The 26,768-nt window shown below is 41.8% G+C and overlaps 1 protein-coding gene across 1 annotated transcript in view; it reads right to left on the bottom strand.

The window, feature by feature from the left end:
* fat3a (FAT atypical cadherin 3a) overlaps positions 1–26,768 on the bottom strand; it is a 205,130-nt gene that overhangs the window by 121,677 nt on the left and 56,685 nt on the right. Inside the window, exons 8-11 of the mRNA XM_084558754.1 lie at positions 24,725–25,000; positions 23,738–23,948; positions 20,918–23,643; positions 19,431–20,811 (exon numbers count right to left, since the gene is read on the bottom strand). Of these exons, the coding sequence (XP_084414880.1) occupies positions 19,431–20,811; positions 20,918–23,643; positions 23,738–23,948; positions 24,725–25,000 (4,594 nt within the window). The remainder of the gene's footprint in view (positions 1–19,430; positions 20,812–20,917; positions 23,644–23,737; positions 23,949–24,724; positions 25,001–26,768) is intronic.

Here is a 26,768-nt window from a genome sequence, read left to right on the forward strand (position 1 = left end):
GTAGCCCTTTTTGGCATATGAACAGTTTATCAAGGTTTTGCAATGTAATGTTTATCATCCAAGAGTAATGAAAAATTGTGAAACTGCTTATTGGTACCTGGCTGGTATCAGGGTCTACAGCCTACAAGTGAGCTGTATTCAGAAAATAACAGTGTCAAGCAGCATTTCCCTTATGACAGGTCTTAACCAAAGAGTCCCTTCTTTTTCTACACTTTCCTACTTACACCGCTCAGGCATAACATTATGACCACCTAGGGACTTCCGGTGAGGCGTGAGGCAAGATGGCGGCACAGCACTGAGCTCTGACATATTACCCCCTACTTTTAAATTTATTGGGACTCGTGGTCTGTCTAACTTCAAGTTTGAATTGTAAAATAAGACTTCATGAGAAGCCTCGAAAAAAGAACTGAATTCTTCTAAGAAGACAAAGACTCCAGACGACGACACCAGACTAACGAAGCATCTGGACATGGCTATGCTAATCAAGCAAACAATGGCCGCGGATATGGAGGTTTTTCAGGGAACAGTGGCCAACATGCTGGAAAAAGCTCTCGACCCCATACAGAAGCTGATGGCAGAGAATGGAGAGATTTTATGTCTCTAAAGGAGCAAGCCAATATCCATGCTAAAAAGTTTAGCACGGTCTTCAACAAGATACATATATACAAGTTAGCTTGCGCAAGAATGAAAAGGACCCCGGCACCTGTCTTGCGGAGCTGACTACCTTACGGAGGAAGCTTGACAACCTGGAGGACAGATCCAGGAGGAACAACGTTGGGCTGGTTAACTTGCCGACAGGTGCAGAGGGCGACTACCGGAGAGGCTACCTACAAAGGATGCTCCCGAAGTGGAACCCAGCGCTTAAGGACCTCCAGAGCGCTCCGATGCAGAGTGACAGGGCGCACCGGGTTTTTTTCCCACCAACTCGTGGAGACCGCGGACCATGATCTTCAGGCTGCTGAGATATTCCAACAGGCAGGCTATACTGGAAGGCGCAAAGAAGGCTAAGCCTACACTTCCCAATGTCACAGAGCTGCAGTTTTTCGCCAATTACAGTCCCAGAACGACACAGACACGGCAGGAATATAAGGAGATCCACGCAAAGCTACGCCAAAAGCATATACCCGGCAATCTTGAAAGTTAATCACAAGGGCATGAAGATGTCATTTAACTCCACATCAGAGGCGACAACAGCCCTGAATGCTTCGGTGTTTGGAGATAGGAGGCCCTAGGGGCGATCCCCGCGCACGCCCGGGACGAGGAGGACTTGACCTGAGTGTGCATCCATCAACCTATGTGTGTATTTCTGCAGGTTCAGGCAAGTAAAGTATTAAGTATTAAGTACGAGTTATTTATTAAGTAGCTACGGAACTTTGCCTTCTATATTTCAGACTGAATTACTACAGACAACTGTGAGTCAGAGTTCATGTAAGTGGCTCAGTTGGATTATTATCACAAACATTATGAGTTGGTGGGTTGTTAGTGTTTTAAAGGAAGGTGTTATGGTCCTGGGTTTCCAATGCTGGTGTTTTTGTTCTCTTTTCCTTCTCTCTCTCTCTCTCTCTCTCTCTCCCTTATTAGGCTCACCTGGGCAGGATTCTAGCGGGAGCACATGACACACTTTTCAATCAAACACTCTTTAAAAGGCTGGCCGTGGCCTCCCTCCATTGCCAGATAATTCCACATGTCACGGTTTGTGCCAGCTCTCCGGTTTCCCCTTGCAGGATTAATCTTTTGGTAACTTTGGACTAGTGATGGTGAGATGAAGCCTCATGAGGCATTGAACCACTTGAGCCAATTGGTTTGATTCATTGCAGTTCAATTTTAGTGTTGATATTTTTACCGCTTATATTTATACACATCTTGCTATTTTGTACAATACTTGGAAAGCTAATTTTATTCTATATTCTATATTTATAGTTTTTTTTTTACTTATGGCTTGAATCGGGACTAGAGAAACCAATTTCATTCCTTCCCATGTACCAACATGTGTCGTAATGACAATAAAGAATCCTTGAATCCTTGATAAAGGGTTCATCTCTTGAAGCTTCATGTGCACACGAAACCACCTACTGGCCAGGTGTATAATCACAGGCAGCTTTAGCTCTTAACCACATAATGTGTGATGCATTGAATTTTTGTGTCTGTAATGGCTCTTGGGAATGACTATGAATTACAAAAAATGTATGAACAAATCATTTCTCTACTTAAATTATCACATGTGTATGATAAAATATTTGTTTTTGAATGTATTCTGTGTGTAAATTTTCCCAAAATGGTAGTATCATGATATGGCAGGTTGTGTAATGTTTTTCTGTCAGCAGAGGAAAGTGAAAGTGCATGTGGACCTAGGAAGAGGGCCCTGAATATGTCTCTTCCCAGCTGGCTCCATCCTCTTACCTATCTTTCTCTCCTAAATCTTCAAACCATATTGCTCTCTCTAAACTCTCCAAACTATATAAACACTATCCAAACTCTAGTATCTAAACTATCAAAACTGTATCCAAACTCTGAAATGACCACAACTCTCTATCAAAAAACCCGAGGGGTTTATATTGCTGTCAAACCTCGCGGCAAAATCCGAACCACTTCCTGAAGCAGTCACGTGGTACAGCCGGGCAGCGAGGCTTCGGACGTCATTATTTTCGGCCCCTCCCCTAAATGAAGCAAGCCTCGATACGGGCTACGCGGAAACGCCCCCTCCATTACTCGACACACCCTTCGAAGCTTCGGCACGTCTCGTAACATCACTACCTTCCAGTGCCTCCCAGGGAGAGCCAGAGACCTGCCCCGGCAGCCACTTTGAGGTTTTTTTTTTGGTCTGTTTCTCCTGGAGTTTCCAGCGCCTTTTGTTTGCCTTTTGCATTTTTGTTTTTTGTGCTGGGATTTACAACCCAGCCGAGTTTTGAGAATAAACTCAACTACATTGATTTTAATATGCTGTGTTGTCTCTTGCTTTGGGGTCCGGCCTCTGGCTGGACACACCTTTACAGAAGGCGCTCTAATTTTTATTTTTATTTTCTAAACTTCTTACTCGTTTATTTTACTCCGTATTTTTTGACATGTGCAGCAGACTTCAGTATTATGCTTTACTATTAGAGAATCTGCTGAGGTATATTTTGCATTATGAAGTGAAGTCATTTGGGTTAGATGGGGAGGGAGGGGAGAGCAGGGAAAGCACCCAGGGCTCCACCACCAACTTATATCAACAAACCCAAGGAGTAGGTAGAAACATGGACAAGCTAGAGAACCTCGGGATTATATCGTTTAACGTGAGGGGTGTGAACTCTCCTTACAAATGTGCAAAGTTTGTAGATCTCTTACGCAGTTGGAAAATTGATATTGCGCTTTTACAGGAAATGCATATCAGATCAGAGGACATAGTCAGGGTGCAAAACTGCTTCTATAAACCTGTTGCAGATGGCACTCGTACGAAAGTCGTTATGATATGATGAGTCATGGTATTAATGTAACACTTGAATAAAGCGGGTCTGACAATAAAGCCCGTTTAGCTTATTGTGGTGTATCAATCCGGGGAAAAAGACTTGCATTTGTTAACATATATGCCCCAACTGTGTTCGAGGCTGACTTTCTTCCAACTGTAACTGCTCAGTTGCTGAATTTAACCAATTATCAATTATATGTGGGCTCAGGTATGAATGCCTCGTTTGATAATAACCTTGATAAAACATCTCCAACTGTATCAAGTTCTCAAGAGTCTGCTTCTAAAGCACTGAACCTTTTTTTTAAAAAAAAGGATTTAGACTTGACTGATGTCTGGAGGGTATACAACCCCACCAAAGGATTATATCTTTTTCTCTACTAGACACAGTACTTTTTCCAGAATAGATTACATTTTTGTATCTGCCGGTCTGGTGCCGATGGTGCATTCTATAGAATTTTTGCCTAGGCATTTATCTGACCATAACCCTATCATATCTACCTTTAATTATGGCAAAATTAAAAATAAATTCTCTAGATGGAGATTTAGCACAGCCTTGTTAAATAATGAATATCTGGCACAGCTTAGAACTAAATTAACAGAATTTATTATAGTAAATAAAAATAATGTCTCAGGTGTGACTGTGGTGTGGGCTACTGTTAAGGGCTTTTTGCAGAATAATGCTATTTAGTTCAGTTCTCACCTACATAAGAAATGGCTTCTACAGCTCTCCACACTTGAAAGACAGTGCAGGGATTTGGAGAATGACCTTAAAACGAACTATACTGATGCTAAAGAAAATGAGCACAAGACAAAACAAGCAGAATTAAATGATTTGTTGAGGAACAGGGCGGAACATATAATGCATATTACTAAACACAAATATTATACAAAGGGTAGCAGACCAAGTCATCTTTTAGCCCTTACACTTAAAGGGAAACTACCTTTTTTTACAACCTGGACCTTATTTCTGGCATAGAATACGTTCGTTTACTCACCCATAGAACTTTGGTGTAATTTTTAGTCCCAACGCTTTAATCTACATGGCGAATGTTTTGCACACTCTGCCTCTAAAGATGCTTGAATACTTTGGTTGTTTTTCGGGGTATAAAGACATTCTGTCAAAGTCGGTGTTGATGCTGATCAATGCGGATCAAAATAAGATTTCTTTCCCTCCTCAGATTCGTGTCACAAAGGAGGTTCTTTACCTAGGTATTGAAATTAGCACCAAATTATTCACTGACTCTGGAAAAAATAGAAAATGATACTGGTAGATGGAGACAACTGCCAGCGTGGGTACCAGCTCGTATTTCGGTTGTTCAATCCGGTAAAATGGGTGGGGGATTGGCATGTCCTAACTTCAAATGATATCACTGGGCTTTCATACTGAAGAGCCTTAGTTACTGGTTAGAGCTGGGCTATTCAATTGGCAGCCCTCGGGCCGGGTCCGGCCCCTGAGGAATTTTGTACCGGCCCTTGCAGTGTCATGTAGTTATTATATATGGATAGTCTAATACAGCGCATGACTATGGCTAATTGTACATTCTCTCGTGCAGTAGGAGATGGTATGCACAAAAGTACGCGTCCCGTATTGAGCTGAAACAGGACGCACTTTGTCCTATATTACTGTGAGAATCAAAAATAGTGTGTAAAATGTCAGTGGAATGAATTAACAACAGGGCGCTTTATGTGAAAATTTACGGTAAACTTATTCCCAGGCCGTCTCCTGCTCTGTGACCAATGAGCTGACAGCGGGAATCTCGCTCATCTCATTGGTCGAGGTACTGTTGCTTGCGAAGAAGATACTGGAAGACAACAAAGCAACAACTTTTACTCACACTTTCTGTTTGAACTTTTCTTATTGCACTTTTACACTTTTACAAGAGGAATGTTTTGCTTTCTATTGTTTTATATTAATTTATACAATTTTAAGTTAAGCAGGACAGGTTTCTGTTAATTTTGTTATTTTGTATTAAAAAATAAATTGTTGAATAATAATTTGTTTTGCACGTGTTCATATCACTCAAAAATATGAACCTAATTCAATTCAGGTTCAAGTCAAATAGTTCAAAAATCATTTCACACACACAAAAAAAGTAGGGGTGGGACTTTAACGCGTTAATTACGATTAATTAATTACAAAAAAAAATAACGCATTAAAAAAATGTACGCATTTAATCGCAGTTTGCATTCCAAACAATGCGGAACGTTTGTTAGTGCAAGATTTCCTGGTACACCAATTACACTGATGCACACGTCAGGGCTCGGCTAACGGCTACCAAAACCAAAGAGCATAGAAGCCCTTCTTCTATGCTCTTTGCCAAAACGGAGGAATCGGATGAAAGCACATTGCTAGGACTGATGGAAGGTACCACCGAAGCATAGACATATATACACAGTATATGTATATACACAGACGCCTCATTGAGCGGGTTGGTCCGTTGTTGCGATACGTCAACGTCGCTGCCATATTGGGGGAGGCAGCTCTGTCCCGCGAACCAATACGAGTCAATGGAGTGAACTTTATTAAGCGTCTTCTACAAAGTGCTGTACGTTAATGCCTCTCATTTACATGTTCACACACGAACGTATATATTGAGGAAACCGATAGGAACCAAAAACAACGTCTGTAACATTAACTACTCAGAATGTAATCAGACGTTGTTTTTAGTTCCTATCGGTTTCCTCAATATATACGTTCGTGTGTGAATGTGTAAATGCTTATAGTGCCTTGTAGAAGGCGCTTAATAAAGTTCATTCCATTGACTCGTATTGGTTCGCGGGACAGAGGTGCCTCCCCCAATATGGCGGCGACGTTGACGTACGGTCCAGCGCTCAATGAGGCGTCTGTGTATATATCTCTATGCCACCGAAGCACTTCAACACTACAGTGCCATCTAAATGGAAAGCATGTTGCAGTGAGCACAGAAACTGTCGGAGCTGTTAGCGCTAGCAATCCCCTTCCGAGTACAGACAAGACATGTTGGCAGCCCAAACTGTTTTTTTTGTTTGTTTGTTTGTTTTGTTTTTTAACCATTTAAAACCATTTCTTTTTCCACTGTTTTGAATTGAAATGCAATTAAATGCATTTTTCCAGACATCAAAAGAGCTTGAGTTTACAATATTCACGTCTGTGTCTATTATTTGATTCAGTCATCCACTAATATCCATTTAAATTGAAAAATGTTGCTTTTTGGGGCAAATATTGTTATGCGATTAAAATGCGATTAATCGAGATTAATTAATTACAAAGCCTCTAATTAATTAGATTAATTATTTTAATCGAGTCCCACCCCTAAAAAAAAGCTAAAAAAAAATTCACCACGCCGTGAAGGGTGAAGGCAGTCGGGTTGGCTGGCCCTGCCAATGAGGTGTCCCTTATTTATTTTTCTGGGAGATGGCAACCCTTTGTGCATATGCTGTTCTGCATTTACAAAATAGAATACACTGACTCCTTCAGTATGTTGTTGTAATTTCTTTATTTGTTACCGCGATTACGTTTATTCTCTGGCCCCTTAGTTTGCCTCAGTTTCATGAGCTGGCCCCAATTCCCAATTAATTGAATAGCCCTGGGTTAGAGGATGACAGAGTGTCTTCTTGGAAAAATATAGAACAAGAACTAATAGCACCAGTAACGTTGAAGGGCTTACTTTTGGTGGGGTTATCGATCAAAAAACGTGATTTATATTACGGTCCGGTTAACCCACGTGCTCCGGGTGGTTAGAGCGATGGAAACATTTCTCAAACTTAAACACATATGGTGCAAAACATGAGGGAAATCATCCATAAGAACTGGGAGAGGAATGGTATCAATGCCCTCCTTGGTTTTCATGATCTTGTCTCTCGATACAACATTTGATAAAAATGTTCTCTTTTTTTACTTCAGATTAAGGCTAGCTTGTAAATAGGCCTTACAAGCCATGGGGTTCCATGGGGGTCGGATTTGAATGACCATCCCGTTTTTGACTGGATACAGAGTTCACCTAAACGAATGATGTCATACATCTACGACAAATTGAACTCACAGAAACATGTACCCACATCCGGAATGAAGGCTTGGGACAGAGATATGACTGAATTGGAGCAGGATTTGGACTGGAAAACAATTTGGCATACTGTTTTTAGAGTTTCGAAAAATACAAACCATCAATACCTGTGTTTACGTTTTCCTGTATCCGGATTTTGACCGGTAAAATCTGCCAATGTCCGGTATTTTTTAACCCTACTGGTCAAAATGTCCAGTAAAAATATTCCCTCCGAACAAATTTAAAATTTTATTAAAATAGGCAATTTTATTGGTCTTTTTGGCAAGAAATTTCAAGTGAGGACGAGTCGGCTCCTGCAACAGCCCGCTCATTGATGCCACAAGTGCGCAAAAGACGCCACCGCTAATTAATGACAGTGCTCTGCGGTTATGGAGGCTTGAACTTCTCAACAGCCTGCGAAGTTCTCATCAGAGATTTCAGCAAAATCTACCCGCAGTGGGCTAAACTGGCCAAGATTGTCCGCGTGATCCCCATCTTCCGTGTGAGAGGTTTCTCTCTGCAGAATAGCGGTGGAAAAAAAGATATCATATAACCGGCCATCAAAGATGACTCAAGAATCATGAATCTAGATGTCTATGTAACCGGCTCAGTTGAGTCCTACCACATTTGATTGATATATAATTAGATTTGATTAGATTCAACTTTATTGTCATTACACATGTACAGGTACAGAGCAATGAATTGCAGTTTAGCATCTAGCCAGAAGTGCAATAAGTGCATGTGGCATAATAGTATGGTATATAAGTAGTATGGTACAGGTAGTTTTTTGGACACATGGACATATCAATATGGACACTATTTACAGATCAAAACCTATGTACAGGTGAGACCATATACAGTTGAAACTAGGGCTGAACGATTTGGGAAAATAATCTAATTGCGATTTTTTTTCCCCCCAATATTGCGATTGCGATTTAATATGTGACGCGGATGATAAGCTTCTGACCTGGACGATGTCTCTGAGCGGCGCGCGCACCCGCGACGGTCGGCTTGTTTACCAGTAATTTGCTACTGTTAAGGTTCGTCCACAACCTCAAAGTCAGACAAATATTCAGCCATGTTGCAAAAAACTAGCAGTAGCAAATTACTGGTAAAAAAGCCAACTGTCGCGGGTGCGCGCGCCGCTCAGAGACATCGTCCAGGTCAGAAGCTTATCATCCGCGTCGCTCGCGTCACGTGACCACCTTGTAATCGCGCAAGTTGCGGTTAGAAAATCGAGTTTTATCATATCGTGATATTATTCCAAATGCAATTAATCGTTCAGCCCTAGCTGAAACCAGATGTTTACATACACTGTGTTAAAAGACATAAAACTTTTTTCCTCACTGTCTGAATTTAAATCAGACTATACCTCTCCTGTTTTACCCACTAAACATTAGACATCTTAGAGTTCTGCGCCTCAGTCAGATCGGGCAAAATATGGGCCAATTTGCGACTCTAACTGGCTGAGGCATTGTGTCATCACAACAAAGACCGTAAGAGCCACTCCAATTGGCCCAGGTGTTCCTCTACTGTTGAAGCAATGGCTGAGTCTGCACCGTAGGCTACGACCTCTATTACAGCTGTTCTAAATCATCGTTCACTAAATTGCAGGTAAGTTCGATCAACCCATACTGCCTAGTTAACTTTATGTTCATTTATAGTGTTTGCAGTTTTAGCTTTGTCGTATTAATCTAAGCAGTTGTTGCTACAATTAGCATTGCATCTTTTCCCATCAGCTCGTTAGCTTTTGAACACAACCACCGTGCTAACGTTTACAGACGCTTTAACGTGAACTACACAGCAAACAACAGTTGTTTGGTCGCTATCATTATCAGAGTGATAGTAGTTATTCCTGTGCGAGACTGTGGCTGGCCGCCATTGTTGGGATAACTGTTCTTGTTGTTTTTCCGGCAATACAGACGCATTCTAAAAAAGCTGGGGGTGTTAACTTCGATCGCTAATCATTTGTCTTTTTCTACTTGTGCAGATGGAGTCATCCTGTTTGATAATCGGGCAACTGAAGACTTCATAAGGGCACTTTTTTTACTTTTATTTTTATTATTATGTAATTGTGCTATTTGTATTATATTTGTATTGTTACATTTTTATTCCCAGACCGAAGGTAATTTTATTCATTGTATTTTACCACTTTTTCACAAATTGTACTGCATTTTATGCTGCCTAAGACTGACGTTTGCAATAAAGATTGGGGAAAAAACTGTCGGGATTGGATTGTGATTTATTGTAGACCTGACTGTAGTCTAAAATTAGTTTAAATTTAACGTAGAAACGACGTCTAGAAGAAACGACGTCGTCTGGCGTCACAGTCTGCACCTTCAGAGGACCAAACTTCGACGTGCAAAAACAACGTGCAAAAACAACGTGCAAAAACGACGTTGAAAAGACGTTATTTGAACGTGTCTTTGCGCAGTGGGTAGGTCAGTTAGGATAACCAAAATTATTTCTATTTGCTAAATGCCACAATAATGAGAGAGAGAATTTCTTAGAGTTGTTTATTACTTTCTTCAAAGTCAGAAGTTTACATAAATTTCCTTAGTATTTAGTAGCATTGCCTTTAAACTGTATGACTTGGGTCAAACGTTTTGGGTATTCCACAAGCTTCTCACAATAGTCTGCTGGAATTCTGGTCCATTCCTCCTGACAGAACTTGTGTAACTGAGTCAGAGTTGTAGGGCGCCTCGCTTGCGCACGCCTTTTCAGATCTGCCCACAAATGTTCTAAGGGATTGAGATCGGGGCTTTGCGATGGCCACTCCAAAACATTGACTTTGTAACTACTTTGGCAGTATGCTTAGGGTCATTGTCCATTTAGAAGACCCATTTGCGCCAAAGCTTTAACTTCCTGGCTGAAGTCTTGAGATGTTGCTTCAATATTTCCATATAATGTTCTTTCCTCATGGTGGCGTCTATTTCATGAAGTGTACCAGTTCCTCCTGTGGCAAAACAGCCCCACAACATGATGCTACCACCCCCATACTTCACAGTTGGGATGGTGTTCTCAGGCTTACAAGCTTCCTCCTTTATCCTCCAAATGTAACGATGGTCATTATGGCCAAACAGTTCCACTTTAGTTTCATCAGATCACAGGACATGTATCCAAAAATTAAGCTGTTTGTCCCCGTGTGTATTTGCAAACTGTAATCTGGCATTTTTATGTTGCTTTTGGAGTAATGGCTTCTTCCTCGCTGAATGGCCTTTCAGCCCATGTCGGTACAGGACTTGTTTCACTGTGGAGAATGACACTCTCTTACCAGCTTCAGCCATCATCGTGACAAGGTCTTTAGCTTTTGTTCTGGGGTTGATTCGCACGTTTCGGACCAAAACACGTTCATCTCTGGGACATAGAACCCGTCTCCTTCCTGAGCAGTATGATGGCTGGACATTCCCATGGTGTCTACTTGTGTATAATAGTTTGAACAGATGAACATCGCACCTTCAAGCATCTGGAAATTGCACCCAAGGATGAACCAGTCTTGTGGAACACAACAATTCTCTTCCTGATATCTTGGCTGATTTCTTTTGATTTTCCCATGATGTCAAACAAGGAAGCAGTGTGTTTGAGGTGTAGCTTTAAAATACATCCACAGGTGTACCTCCAATTAACTCAAATGTTGTCTATCAGAAACTTCAAAAGCCATGACATCATCATCAGGGCTTTCCTTCATTGTTTAAAGACATAATAATCTTTGTGTATGTAAACTTCTGACTTTGAAGAAAGTAATAAAACATTATCTAAGAAATTCTCTCTCTCATTATTGTGGCATTTAGCAAATAGAAATCATTTTAGTAATCCTAACTGACCTAAAACAGGAGAGGTTTAGTCTGATTTAACTTCAGACAGTGGGGAAAAATTGTTTATGTGTCTTTTAACACAGTGTAAACATCTGGTTTCAACTGTATACAGGTGAATGAGCAAGATATACACAGTGATAGAATGAAGCCCTATAAACATAATATACAGATGGATTTGTTTATTAAATGTGAGTAGACTGTAAATAGGAACTATAACATAATTTACAATAAAGGCCAGATGATAAATTAGACAATACAAAAAACGGATGAAGTGAGCAATTAAGCAGTGCATTAACAATAAGCAGTAGCTACCTAATGTTACTAAACTAGTGCAATATTCTGTACATAGTACTGTGCAAACAGATTGTTTAAAGTGTGCGTGTGCAGAGCAGTCCAGTAGTGCAGTGATGATGGTGTAGAAGTCTTTGGTCAGCAAGGGAATGAGGAATTAAGGGGTGTGAGTGAATTGGAGTGTAGGGGTCAGCAGGGGGAAGTGGGGGGCAGGGGTCAGCGGGGGTCCGAGTTCAGTAAGGTCACAGCTCTGGGGAATAAGCTATTCCTCAGTCTGCTGGTCCTTGTCCGGAGGCTTCTGAAGCGCCTGCCTGAGGGCAGGAAGGAAAATAGTCCATGTGCCGGGTGGGAGGAGTCCTTCAGAATCCTGCGAGCATGACGCAGACAGTGCTTCTTCTGGACGTCTTCAGTGGCAGGGAGTGGAGTTCCTCTGATGCGCTGGGCAGTTTTCACTATGCGCTGCAGTTGTTTGTGCTACATGACAGAGCAGCTCCCATACCAGACTGTGGCACAGTTGGTTAGGATGCTCTCAATTCCGCAGTGGTAAAAGTTCACCAGGATGGCTGAAGACAGATGGTTCTTCTTCAGTGTCCTCAGGAAGAAGAGGCACTGGTGAGCTTTCTTGACCAGGCTGGAGGTGTTGGTGGTCCAGGACAGGTCCTCCGAGATGTGGGTCCCCAGGAATTTGAAGCTGGAGACACGTTGATGTGAATGTGGTCATGCGTGCTTCTTCTCTCCTTCCTGAAGTCCACAATGAGCTGCCTGGTCTTGTCTGTGAACTTGATAATGGAGTTGGACAGGTCTGCAGTTGTGGTTGAAGAGGGAGTAGAGAAAGGGGCTCGGCACACAGTCTTGTGGCATATCGGTGTTGAGTGAGTGAGAGCATAGAGTGCAGTGCTATAGAGACTGCATCGTCTATGCTCCTATTGTTACGGTAGGCAAACTAGGGTGGGTCCAGTGTGGGCAGGAGGGAGTCCTTCAGGTGACCCAGAAATAGTTGCTCAAAGCACTTCATGATGATGGGTGTGAGTGCTACAGGACAGTAGTCGTAGCTTTAAAACATGTTGGCACAGCTGCTTGGGCGAGGGACAGGTTAAAAATGCCCGTGAATATCCTGGGGCCTCATGTACGAAGGTTGCGTGCGTACAAAAACGTTCCGTACGTAAACGCTCACGGAAAAGTTCAGATGTATCAAGAGTGAAATGTCCGGGAACTGGTACATGCCAACGCCATGGCTGGCGTACGCTGGCTTCCACAGATATTGATCCTTTGGCGACACTTAGAGGTGATGCCGGGAAACTGTCATAAATATGAAAACAATTAGTCCGACCGATCGTGACTGTGCCGGTCGACCCTGAGCAGAGCCATGCCAGCCGTGTGTGACAGAATTATCAGCATGTCAGTCAGGTAGATCAGATTCCCATACAATGCATCTGGACAGGTCAACATTAAAGCGCAATTTGCAGCGAGAACCGGTTTTCTGAATGCAATTGGAGCTATCGACTGCACACACATTTATATAAAAGCGCTATCACATGATGAATTTGTGAATGTCAACAGGAAACATTTTCATTCCATCAATATACAGATCATATGTGATGCGCAAATGCAATTAACCAACATTGTGGCGTGTGGAGGACAGCGTGCCAAAGAGGACAATTTTGCACATCTCCACTCCAGTGAGTAGCGTCTCCAATTCACTTTCTGTGATGTTCTTGTTTTTTCCATCTTACTCATTCTTATGTTTTCATTTTCTGATCGTGGAGAGAGGGGAATCTCAGGTGCAGGGTCAATTTAAATATAATTTGCATATTTAAAAGGGGCGTGGACAGGGAGTTGCATATTGGAGTTGTCAATTTCCCTGCGGGAACCTCCCAAAGGGATCAATAAAGTTGTCTATCTATCTATCTATCTATCTAGCTATCTATTTAAAAGGGGCGTGGACAGGGATGGGTCGGGTACGCTCGATTGGAATGTACAAAGGAAAAATGCTTCTAGATCTGAGCGTGCGCCACGTTTTAGAAGGAAATCCATGCAAGTCTTCGTACATGAGGCCCCTGGTGAGCTGCTCCGCACATGCTCTGAGCACACGTCCTGGGATCCAGCAGCCTTGCGTGCGTTAATCCAGCTCAGTGCCGTGTGGACATCAGTGGAGGAGAGTGTGAGGCGCTGGTGGTCTGCAGGAAATGTTGTCTTGGTGGCAGTTTCTCCGTTGTCCCTCTCAAAGCGAGCGTAAAAGTTGTTAAGCTCATTCAGGAAGGAAATGTCCGTGGCCGTGGGGGTGGGGTTGCTGGGTTTCTAGTCAGTGATGGCCTGTATGCTTTGCCAAATGCGTCAGAGTTGGAAAAGTGACCCTTTATCTTCAGCTTGTAGCAGTGCTTGGCCTTTTTGATGCCCCTCCTCAGGTTTGTTCTGGATGTACTGTACGCCTGTGGATCCCCTGATCTGAAGACAGTGTTACGGGCCTTCAGCAGGAGCTGCACCTCCTTGTTCATCCATGGCTTCTGGTTGGGGTACGTGATGATCTGCTTCTCTGTTGTGACGTCATCGATGATGGTGGTGATGTAGTAACAGAGGAGGCATAATTGTCAATGTCCAAGTGTGAGCCACAGGTAGCCTGAGAAGCAAACATACTCCAGTCCGTGTGTTGAAACCTGTCCTGGAGTACAGAGTCTGTTCCCGTTGGCCACACCTTGATGGTCCTCGCTGATGGCCTGACACAGTTGATAAGGGGTGAATATTTGGGGGTGAGGAACAAAGAAAGGTGTGGGAGGGGGGTCGCAGTGTATGCAGCTTCCATGTTTGTGTAAACATGGTCCAAAGTCTTGTTTCCTCTGGTGTGGCGGGAAACATGCTGGTGGAATTTGGGGAGCACAATCTTTAAGTTTGAGTGATTAAAATCACCCGCAACAATAAAAGCAGCCTCCAGGTGATCAGTCTGTTGTTTACTAATGGCTGCATGAAGTTCGTTCATTGCGAGCTTAGCATTAGCATCCGGTAGAACATAAACAGCAGTGATAATGGTGGATGTGAATTGGCAGAGTGGCAGATAGAAAGGTCTACACTTAACCATGAGAAACTCTAGGTTAGCTGAACAATGGCTTCCAGAGTAACAGAGTCCGTACACCAAGCTTTGTTGACATAAATGCACAAACCTCTGGTCTTGCCGGACTCATCAGCTGCAGCTGATCAATAAACACCACCATTCAAACATTTTACATCTCACTCGTCAGAGAAACAAAACGTACTGCCCGACTTGACAGCAGCTCACTTACTTATGCACTATATGCAGAGAAACTTAACCAACTGATAAATGGCTATAACAGGTAACTGTAATAATCAATTCTTAGGTGGTTACTATGTTTTATTGTGTCTCGAGTGAACGTACTGGGAACACTTTCTTTCCCAATCAGGCCATTTTGAATGAAGTGACTCACACTCATATCAGTGAGTGACTCAGAATGATCCGAATCCCTTGAAAGATCCGGGTTTTACAATACTACTGCAGGACCGAATCAAAACAGATGCTTCATCAGTTTGGGATCTAGGAAATTTGGAGGCCAGCTCAAAACCTGGTGCAGTTTCTCGTGTTCTTTAAATTGTACCGTAACCTTTTTTGTGTGTGTGCCTGTGTCAGGCTGCATCCTGTTGGGGATAGCTGCTGCCATCAAGGAGTGTCATTGCTATGGAGTGGGGGTACCTAGTCTGGTCTAGGTCGGTGGTACATATCTAAGTAACAGCCACATGAATGTCAGATCCAAAAGTTTCCCAGCAGAACATTGCATTGCCACAAGATGCTCAATGTTATTCCCCTGTCAGTGGTCATAATGTTATGCCGTATGTTATTGACTTCTCCTGCCAGTGGTTTTAAAATTGTGGCTGATCGGTGCATCCGTTGTGTCATATTTTTGTTAAACCTTATCTACAACCCTCACTTTACACTTTTTCACATATCACACTTTAGAAGACAATTCAATTTATTTTAGGGATTGCAGTATTTCTTAAAATACTACTATTCTATATCAGTGTTTACCGACCAGCAATGCACTTCTGCGCTAAGCTTCTTTAGCTAATGCACTCAACTCAAGTTTTATATTTTAGCTTCCAGATTTATTCTTAGCAACGCAGTGCAATTAATTTCATTTCAAGATTTCAGTTTTTCAGGCTCATTTACGTAACCTCAGCTTTCAAGTATTACATGACAATATTAAAATTCAATTTGAGCATTTGGACTTTCAGCTCATTGTGTTTACATTTCTGTATATTTTGGTACTGGCATCAGTTTCCAAATGCGTGTGGTAGTCCTCTTATTCTAGCCAGACTTACAAGTAAATGAGGACAATGGGTCACACATAACATGTATGATTGCTCATAACCTTTCCTCATCAACAGGGTCACGTGATTCAGCAAAGTTTGGTAGACATACGTAAGTTCAGAGGCCCTCCAGATATTCTCTCTGAATATACCGATCGGGACATCTCTATGACATACCAAATTTTATGTACAGTAGTCCCTCGCTATAACGCAGTTCACCTTTCGCGGCCTCGCAGTTTCGCGAAATTTTTTAGTGCAATTTTGCATGCTTTTTTTTTTTTTTTTTACAGCGCATTGTTTTCTGCGTCCTGATTGGCTAAGGGAGAGCCCGTGTGTCGTCTTTTGCGTCCTGATTGGCTAAGAGGCTGTAGGCCATTGTCAATCAATCTCCTCGTACGGTGTCTCTTGTACAGTACAGAATGCGTTCAGCTTGCCAAATTTACATATACAGTATCTTTGACCGCTGGCAGTGTGACTGAAGTGCAGTATGTTTGCAAGTTATTGAGAAAAGTGTATTAAGTGTGTAGTGAGGGGTTTTGCAACCTTAAAACATTTATAATCATTGTAAAAAATAAAGCTGACTACTTCGGGGATTTCGCCTAAATTGCAATACTTTAGAACGTAACTCCCGCGATAAACGAGGGACTATTGTAGTACTATTTGACAGCTCAAATGTGATTTTTATTATTTATTTTTACTTTTTGAGGGTGATAGTGCCCCCTCTTGGGCAGGATCTTTATAGTGTCTTGGTCAGAGAACTGGACTGTCACCCAAATTACCAAATTATCTTACCAACACTCACGGAGGTGGATAAGTTGTTACAGGAAGGAAGCACACATTCATTTATTTCCAGTATGTATTCGATATTGCTGAAAGAGTGTCCTAGACCAGGTTTGCATAGATCCACAGAGAGATAATAATCAGACTTTTGGGTCAAGATAGTCAATCCACTACTATTAGTGTACAGCATAGGGTTGTTCGTTATACTTTGCATCACCAACAACACTTAAGCCCAGAGAAATTACAGAAGTCTGAACTGTCCAAATGTGCTTTAGAGTACTTGGTCCTGAAATAAGGTGAGAACATTCTGGCATGACCTCTGTGACACCTTACCTAAGATCATGCACATTGTCCTCCCTTTAGATGTAAGTCTGATTCATCACTAGATGGTCCATGGAAAATGGGAGACGCATATTTTCATTCATTGTCATGCACTTCTTTTTCAAGCTGTACAGTATCAGTCCATGGTTACCCTTTGGTTATAATCTTGCACTGCACACTTTTGCTGTTACCTATCACGTCAAGCATGTCTCAAGTTGTCTAAAGAAGATGGTGGCCGAGAGGTGCAAACCAACATTACAACACTTTTACAAAGCTTGAGACAAATTTACATTTTAGAAAATATTTTTACATATCATAAAATAAAATTACATTGCCATAACACATTTACAAGTCCCTAAACAAATTGACACTTTAGAAAACAAATTAACAAGACACGAAACAATTTTACAAACCCCAAAACAAATTTACAAGTGGCGAAACAAAGTTACAAATATCAACCATCAACCGGAAAGGGAATGTACCAACTCCTGGGTTGAACAGGAAGTGATAACTGGAGCGGCCAATTTGAGTTGTTGTCGTTGAAGGAGTACATGGTGACCCAAGATGGACAGCGATCGAGTGATTTTTTTGCCCGTTTGTGGCCGTGAAACACAGCATTTTTAGAGCTTGGTCAGAGAACTGGACTGTCACCCAAATTACCAAATTATCTTACCAACACTCTAAAAATGTTGTTTGTTCTTTGTTGCTGTCATTAGCGCACCTAAATGTGCAATTGCTTTGTTAAAGAAATTTTTCGTAATGTTAAAGTATGTGAACATGTGTTTTCTCAGTCAGTTGTTTTAGATCCACAATTCTGAAACTGTGGGCTATTTATGAATCATGAAAAATCAAACAAGTATTTCAAGAGGTTTTGTTCTCTATAATACAAAAATGTAATAAATACTCATTACTTTGCTTTATTTTTTATTCATCAATTTTCCACTTTGAAATAATGAAGCTGTGGGTGACAAATTCAGTATAGGGTGCACTGAATTGCGACCATGGTCCCATTCTCCGTGCTGCAGTCAGTCTTCAGTCTCATGGGAACGTGACAGTAAATAGTGAGCGATCATGAAAAACAAAACCGCGTTACACGACTCGTGTTTGCCACACAATGGGTAAAACATCACTCGATCGCTGTCCATCTTGGGTCACCATGAATTCCATCAACGACAACAACTTGTATTAGCCGCTCCCATTATCACTTCCTGTTCAACCCCTTTCTGGTTCATTCATTCATCTTCTGTAACCGCTTGTTCCTGTTAAGGGTAGCGGGGTCTGCTGGAGCCTATCCCAGTTGTCATCAGGCGAGACGCGGGGTACACCCTGGACAGATCGCCAGTCCATCACAGGGCCAACACAGAGAGACAGACAACCACTCACATTCACACGTACGGCCAATTTAGAATCACCGTCTTTGGACGGTGGGAGGAAGCCAGAGTACCCGGAGAGAACCCACACAGACACAGGGAGAATATGCAAACTCCACACAGAAAGGCCCAGTCAGCCCATGGAGTTAAACCCGGGACCTTCTCGCTGTGAGGCATCAGTGCTAACCACCTCACCATTGTGCCGCCCCCTCCCTTTCCGGTTGATGGTTGATATTTGTAAAAGTGTTTCGCCACTTGTATACTTGTTTCAGTGTTTGTAAAAGTGTTTTGTGTCTTGTTAATTTGTTTTCTGAAATGTAAATTTGTTTCGGGACTTGTAAAAGTGTTTTGCCGCAAATGTTTCACCACTTGTAAATTTGTTTCGCCATTTGTAAAAGTGTTTCGCGTCTTGTAAATTTGTTTGAAATGTAAATGTGTTTTGAGATTTGTAAATGTGTTATGGCAATGTAATTTTGTTTTGTGATATGTAAAAATGTTTTCAAAAATGTAAATTTGTCTCAAGCTCTGTAAAAGTGTTTCTCATTTTGTAATGTTGGTTTGCACCTCCTGGCCACCATTCAATCTTCAACTAGGCGTGAATACTTTCTCTCATCCAGAGTTCTCCTTTGCACATTTCCACCGACTCCACGGAGTAGAAATATTCATTCCAGCGGCTTCCAAATGCTACAAATACAAATAAAGGATTGTCTTATCTTATGCAAGTGTCATGGTTCCAATCATGTTGCAGTTGTCTGTGGGAATGCTATGATAGCTCCTTTGGTGTAAAGATGCATGCATGGGGTCATTCAGAGGTCACTGAGGGCATTGAGAGGCCATTTACAGTTTTCAAAAATGACATTACCCACTTACTGTCTGAGTCTGTATGCCAACCGAAATATAATTTATTGAATTATTTACAGGTATTTCAGGAGACCTCCAATAGCACCAATAGTTTCAGTTTTGGGAAATAGGGCTTCAAATGTACCCAACCAATCTGACTCATTCTGTAGGTCATGTAAATCTCATCCTGAAAGTTGGCAAAGTGATTACAAATTTTTACATTAGTACTCACCAGTGATGTGGTAGCTGACTTGTCGATTAAGGGCAGAGCTGTCATCATCTCTAGAGTTCAGAACAGCCACTACCTCGCCTGGGGGGTCACTCTCCTGAACTGAACCAAAGTAGTGGTTCTCTGTAAATTTGGGTGGGTTGTCATTGATGTCCAATACTGCCACTGTCACAGTGGTGGTACTGGAAAGACACAGGGTCTCCCCTAAGTCTGAAGCCACCACAGTGAATGTATAGGATGGATTAGTTTCATGGTCCAGGGCCTTGAGTGTGGAGATCCAGCCAGTGTTAATGTCAATGTTAAAGGTGCCAACCAACATTTCTGAATCCTCTTCTGACTGGATTAATGTCCCAAGTTGGTATGTTACCTGACCATTGGCGCCCGAGTCTGGGTCTTGTGCCCGGACTTGAATAATTCTGGTTCCAATTGGCATACCCTCCATAACAATGATGTCATAAGAGGTGGCTTCAAAGGCTGGTTTGTTGTCATTTAGATCCAATACTTTGACCTCAACATCAACAGAAATTACAGAATCCAGCTTAGCCTGATGTACAGTGGCAGCTACTTTGAAGTAGTATCCTTGGATTGCTTCATGGTCTAGGGTTTTATCAAGTTTGATTACTCCTGTATCTGTTTCAACCACAAATACCCCATTCTGGTTGTTTTCACCAGTCTCCCCATTAACCAGGGCAAAGGTAGGTGAGTGTGAGGAATATCCAAGAAGACTGTTAAGGTGCACCGTCCCTACGGCTGAACCTATGGGGGTGTTTTCTGGCATGCTAAATAGGTAATAATGTTGCCTGAAGGAAGGAATGTAAGTGTCTGCTGCATCTGCAGAAAAAACATGGATATAGACAGACACTAGAGAGTGTCGAACTGGATTTCCTCCATCCACAGCCTTCACAAAAAACGATAATACAGAGTTCTTTAAATGGCTGAAGCTGCCTTTAGTCACCATCCAACCACTGTCTGGATCGATCTCCAAAATGTCTACCACAGGGACATGTGCTTCACTGTAAAGTGAATATTTAACTTTGGCATTGGTGCCAAAATCAGGATCATGAGCCTGAACATGTGTCACCAAAAAACCTTTAGTCACATCAGATCTGACTGAAACTCTGTATTCCATAGCACAGAAGTAAGGTGCATTATCATTTTCATCCAATAAAGTAACTTGTACTGTACAGTAAGAGACACGCCCACCCGAATCTTGAGCTGCAACTGTGAGAACAATGTCTTTATTGGCAGGGTCCTCACGGTCAAACTTTTCTGCGGTGTAGATCTGACCACTTGCATCAATGCTAAACTGGTCCTTGCCCACATCATTAATAAAAAAATACGTGATGTGACCAAATAGTCCAGGGTCCGCATCTGTCGCCTTCACCTGGAATTTTAAAAATTGTCTCAGTCAATCCAGACATTTATTTTATAGTTACTTCAGAGAAATTATAGGAGGAAAAAAAATTTCAATTAATCTCACTAGTACTTACCTGTATTACTTTGGTTCCCACAACAGCATTCTCTCTTAACTCTGCCTCATAGATATTCTGTCCAAACAGTGGACCATACAGGTTGGCCCCCACCACTTTAACATGAACCTGTGCAGTGCTGGTAAACAGCCCATCAGCCACTGAAACATTGAGGCTGTAGGCAGGCTCCATCCTTTGCTTACGATGGCTGGACAATGTGATGATTCCAGTCTTTTTGGCCATCACAAAATTAATTCCTTCATTTCCTGACAAAATACTATACTCCAGCTTGTCATAATCTGAGCTGTCAGCATCTGAGGCCTGTACACAAGTTATAAAATGACCCCTGGGTGCTAACTCATTCATGTATGCCTCATAGAGCAGCTGGTTGAAAACTGGAGGATTGTCATTTATGTCATTCAACACAACAGTCACTGATACTTCACTACTCAACGGTGGGAATCCATTATCAGTGGCCCTCACAATAAAGTCATACTTTTGGACTAGTTCATGGTCTAGGATACGTGCTGTTAGGATTAACCCACTGCTACTGTCAATGTGAAAGTATTCTGTGCTGTTATGGGTATCTGAGAAGATCTGGTAGTGGACAATGTTGTTCTTCTCCGAGTCTTTGTCTGTGGCCATAACTTGTAGTGCTGGAGTTCCAATCATGGCTGTTTCAGACAAAACTACCATGTAGGACATTTTCTGGAAGACTGGTGGGTTATCGTTTATATCATGGACCAACACATCTACATTAACCTCAGCATGGGCACCAGTCAGATAGTCTGTGGCTCTGATGGTCAGGTGGTAAGATGATGCAGTTTCATAGTCCAAAAAATGGATGACGCTTATGACTCCAGTATCAAAACCAACATCAAACTGAAGTGACAGATCTCCATCAACAATGGTGTAGATAATGTTTTGACCCTCAGGGCTGGTTGCATTGATGCCGAGTACAGGTGTGTGCAAAGCAATATCCTCATTCACAGAAACAGAATAAAATGATTTGTCAAAGACAGGCATTGCTTTGTTAACTATGGTGATCGGGAACTCTATAGTAGATGAGAGGGGTGGATAACCACAGTCTCTAGCATATATTACCATTTGGTATTCTACATTGGACAAATCAGACTCAAATGATCTTTTAAGGTGGAGGCTACCTGTCTGCTGATTAATCTCAAAGTGACCATGGTCATCCTTGAGATAGTAAGACACATTTCCATTGATGCCTTTGTCACCATCTAACGCCATGACTCTAAAAATGGGTGATCCCGGTTCAGATTTTACTTGAACGGCTGCATAATAGGGAAGTCCAACAAACACGGGTGCATTATCATTTACATCCTCAATTTGCACTCTAACCATAACTCTTGCAACGTGCAGACTGTCATGTTCCCTTCTTGCCTCGACAACCAGATTGTAGTACTCTTGCTCTTCACGGTCAAAGGGTATACCTTTGGTCTGGATGACACCAGATGTTGGACGAATTCTGAAATGTGTACCAGCATTTAACAAGGTGTAGGTCAATGGTTCATTGAGATGGTTACCCACAGCATTGACCACAGCAACTTTGGTGATATTTGATATATTCTCTTTAATCGATGAGGTATAAATGCTCTGGGTGAACCTAAGACCAGAGTCCAGAGCTTCTCGGACAAGTACTGTCACCCAAGCCATGCTGGAGAACTTCCCATCTGAAACTTTGACATTGAAGCGGAAACAATCTTTGGACAAATTTTCGTTTTTGACTATGATAATTCCACTATAAGGTTTAATGGAAAAGTGCTCCAGTACTCCCTCACTCAAAGAGTATGTGAGTGTTGTGTCCACTTTGTCTGGATCCATGGCTGAAACCTGCAAAACCTCTACTCCGGCATAGGTGGGGAGTAGCAGCACTGTTTCAAAAGCATATTTCGTGAAGTGAGGTGGTGAGTCATTTGTGTCAATTACTTGTATTGTGACCTCAGTTGGGTTGTCTGCTGTCAACTGTGGTCTACCACTATCCTTAACATGAACATGGAAGTGAAAGGAAACAAATGTCTCATGGTCTAGATTAGCAATTGTTCTGATGGAGCCCGTTCCTGCATCAACTGTAAAGAACATTTTTGCAGTGTCCTCAACAATCTCGTAGACCAACAGAGCATTTTGGTTGTGGTCAGCATCAGTGGCCTTGATGACCAGTGGTGAGTTATCTGAGTTTAAGACCACACTGTTGACTGGTGCTACCTCACTGATGCTGCCATAATAGTGAAGCTGTTGGAACACTGGAGGGTGGTCATTCTCATCCACTACCTGGACCAGCAGAGTAGCAGTGGAGGCCATGCCAGCCATGTTGGTAGCTTGGACTATGAGGGTGTAAAAGGCAGTGGTCTCATAGTCTAGACACTTTTGAGTTGTAATCACTCCACTATATGGATTTATTTGAAAAAAATTATCTATGTTACCCTGCTTGATGTCATAAGTGAGGGTGGACTGGCTGACTGCACTGACTGTGGTGATGGAGGTTCCAACCATTGCATTCTCTGTGATCTCAGTCTGGTATTCAGGCTGAGGAAACTTTGGACTGGTATTGTCAGAGAGAGTGACTGCAATACGCACTATTGTTGTAGTTGACAATGGAGGGGCACCATTGTCACTGACTCTGACAGTGAGAACATAGTGGCCTATGCTGGATAAGTCCAGGTCACGTGCAACAGTGATACTACCCAAAACTGGCTCAATATGGAATGCATTTCCAGTGTTCCCTGTTGGAGGATTAGAAGGAAAAAATATTGTCAGTATGAAGTACAAAATATTTAAACATTCTGTGGCAATTATTTTGTTATTATAGGAGCTTACCTGATTCAATGGAGTAGCGCAGCTCTGCATTCTTGCCTTTGTCTTTGTCCAGGGCAGTAACTTGAACTACAACTGATCCCACTGCTGCTGACTCATAGACTGAGCCTTCGTACAGAGAACTAGTAAATATGGGCACATGGTCATTTATATCTTCCACTTCAATTAGCACACGTGCCAGATTTCTTCTGTATGGGAACTCTTGGTCCTTCACCTATGAAGAAAGCAATATAATAAACCAAATCAAAAAGTCTTTCAGGGTTAGTCTGAATGGGTGAACATGTTCTTTGATCTGAGACACTTGGTGAGAGACTTTATTTTAACCTTGATGTATTGTGTGAACATCTAAAATAATGTTTTTGTTTTTTGTTTTTTTGTTTTTTTCTTTCTATGTCTTCAGTTACATTTACATTCAACACAACAATTAATAAATGCATACATTTTATAAATGCAAAATGTGGCCTGTAGTTTGCCCACCACTATTCCAAAGACTATTTTATTTGGCTAATATAATTTGGTATTTTCCCTTTATTCCACAGTTTGTACACTGCAGACAATTAATATGAATTATATGTGCTTCTTTTGTGTTTTATGCTATCGTAAAATATATATAAAAAGCACAACTGTGACACTTAATAAGATCATATTTTACACCTTTACAGTATATGACTAATATGGTAAATGGTCTTGCTTTTATGTAGCGCTTTTCTACCTACTGATACTCAAAGTGCTATGTAGTATATGCAGTATAACAACTAAGCTTAGCAGGTATAATCGATGTTACTTTTACCAGTTGGAAACCATCTGCAGGATGAAAGAACCTGGGCAGTGAATGACTTCAGCAGACTATAATTGTAAATGATGGCAAGACTGAGTGTAAAGGAGTCTGTTACCACAAGTTTGTGAATATATTGTATAGTACATTGCTGTCAGAACTACGACACACTTTAATAACATTAGTAATCCATCCTAGCACAAAACATGTCTTACAGTGACGGTAAGAATATGTTGGGCACAGGCCTCGTGATCTAGCCTCTGAGCAGTGTAGATGGTGCCTAGAGTGGGGTGGATGCGGAACAGGCGCATGCTGTTTGGTTCTATGGAGCTCTGAAGAGAATAGGTCAGCCGGTGATGCTCATCGTGGTCTGATGCCAGGACCTGGACCACCTCAGTGTCAGATGGTGTATCTTCAGATATAGTGACATCATAAGTTGGTTGGGAGAAGATGGGATCATTGTCGTTATGGTCCATAACAGTTATGTGAACCTGGAACATGAAGGGCATTGACAATAGAAAAAGAGAGAGCAGGGACATAGATTAAAGAAGATATCATTGATTGACTTGTGCAGGGAAGTCCATCAAGTGAGGTAGGCTGACATTTGCAGAAGCCTGTAGGTCTGGAAGTAGGTACAACTACCTCACAGGGACCACATGGGCCAGTGTATCTAATGAAGAGGCTATATAGAAGGCATGCCTATATAAATAGGTCAGACTCCTTAACAACACTCATCAGGCAGGAATTTGTATACATTGGGTTTTCAAAATAAAACCACACAACTATTTACGGATGGTAACACCGATAACATTATTTAATATTACTGTTCATCGGGCTTAGTATGTGAACCAATGCAAAGCATTGAAAGCACACATAATCTCGATCGGGAATGGTGTGCTATAACACTTAAAACTCGAAAGTGTTTTGTTCAGTTGAATTTAGTTCATTTAGTTTTATTTATCTAGCATCAGGAATGATACAAATTGTCTTTCTCTTAATAGAACCCAGCCTGAAATTCCCAGAGCAAGTACTAACAACAGTGGCAAGGAAAAGCTTTACAGGAAGAAACAGATAACCATTCACACTCACATGCACACCTACAGCCAATTTAGAATCACCAGTTAACAAGACAAGGAGAACATGCAAACTCCACACAAAAAGGCCCAGTCGGCACATGGATTCGAACCTGGGACCTTCTAGCTGTGAGGCATCAGTGCTAACCACCTCTCCACTGTGCCGCCCTATTTGTAATCATTGCAATTCAATTCAATTTTATTCATATAGCGTCAATAACGATACAAATTATCTCAGGACGCTTCCGGTCTGAAATAAGGCCTGAAACCCCCACAGCAAGCATGAAGGCGACGGTGGCAAGGAAAAACTCCCTTTTAACAGGAAGAAACCTTGAGCAGAACCCAGCTCATATAGAGGGACCCATCTGGTTAAGGCCAGCCGAGTAAAGACAGAAAAGAGAGAACAGCAGGAGGAACGAGATGAACATCTGTCACAGATACATACATCTGACTAAAGCGTACATGCAGAATCTGATGATGATACAAATACAACATATAGCTGATGATGTTACATGACAGTTTGAGAATATAAGAGGAATCATAGGCAGGTTGTAGAATTGTTCATTTAAATAGGACTCCAGGAGGCAATGAAGACTGGGCGGGTTGATGAGACCACGACAACATATGACTAATAGATAGATAGATAGATAGATAGATTTGTCTTATACTGCCCACCCCTCCAACAAAGGTGGAAAAACCATGGCAACAGGTAACTGACTGATAAGAACTCAACCGCTGAGCTCTCATATGTTAAAAGAAGCTCCAATATGTTGGATGTTTAAAATAAAAAACTGTAACAGCAGCATTGTCACAATTTTTAGTTTCACAAATAGCTCATCTTGAAATTCTAGAACTTCTGGGAAGTAGAATAAAATGTCTGCACAAAACAAGCAAAGTCAAGTTGCCTTTATTTTAGTCTTGTTTCAGATATGCCATGACCAAAGTCTTCTCTTATTTTTTTCTTCTTATCTAATTTCTTTTCTATTTCTTCTCATGCAATTCTGTGCTACTGCGTGTATGTGTAGAATGTTAACTGCTGTGTGTCCCTCTCTCCCCCTCCCCTCCCCTCCTTCTCCATCTTCTTGTGATCGTCTATGGCCTGGAGTTGTGTATTTCATAAGACACCTGTTGTCATGATCTCATCAACCTGCCCAGTCTTCATGGTCTGCAGTTATCCACTCCTACC

Source organism: Chelon labrosus (assembly GCF_963514085.1).
Source record: "Chelon labrosus genome assembly, chromosome: 13".
NCBI classification, from domain to species: Eukaryota; Metazoa; Chordata; class Actinopteri; order Mugiliformes; family Mugilidae; genus Chelon; species Chelon labrosus.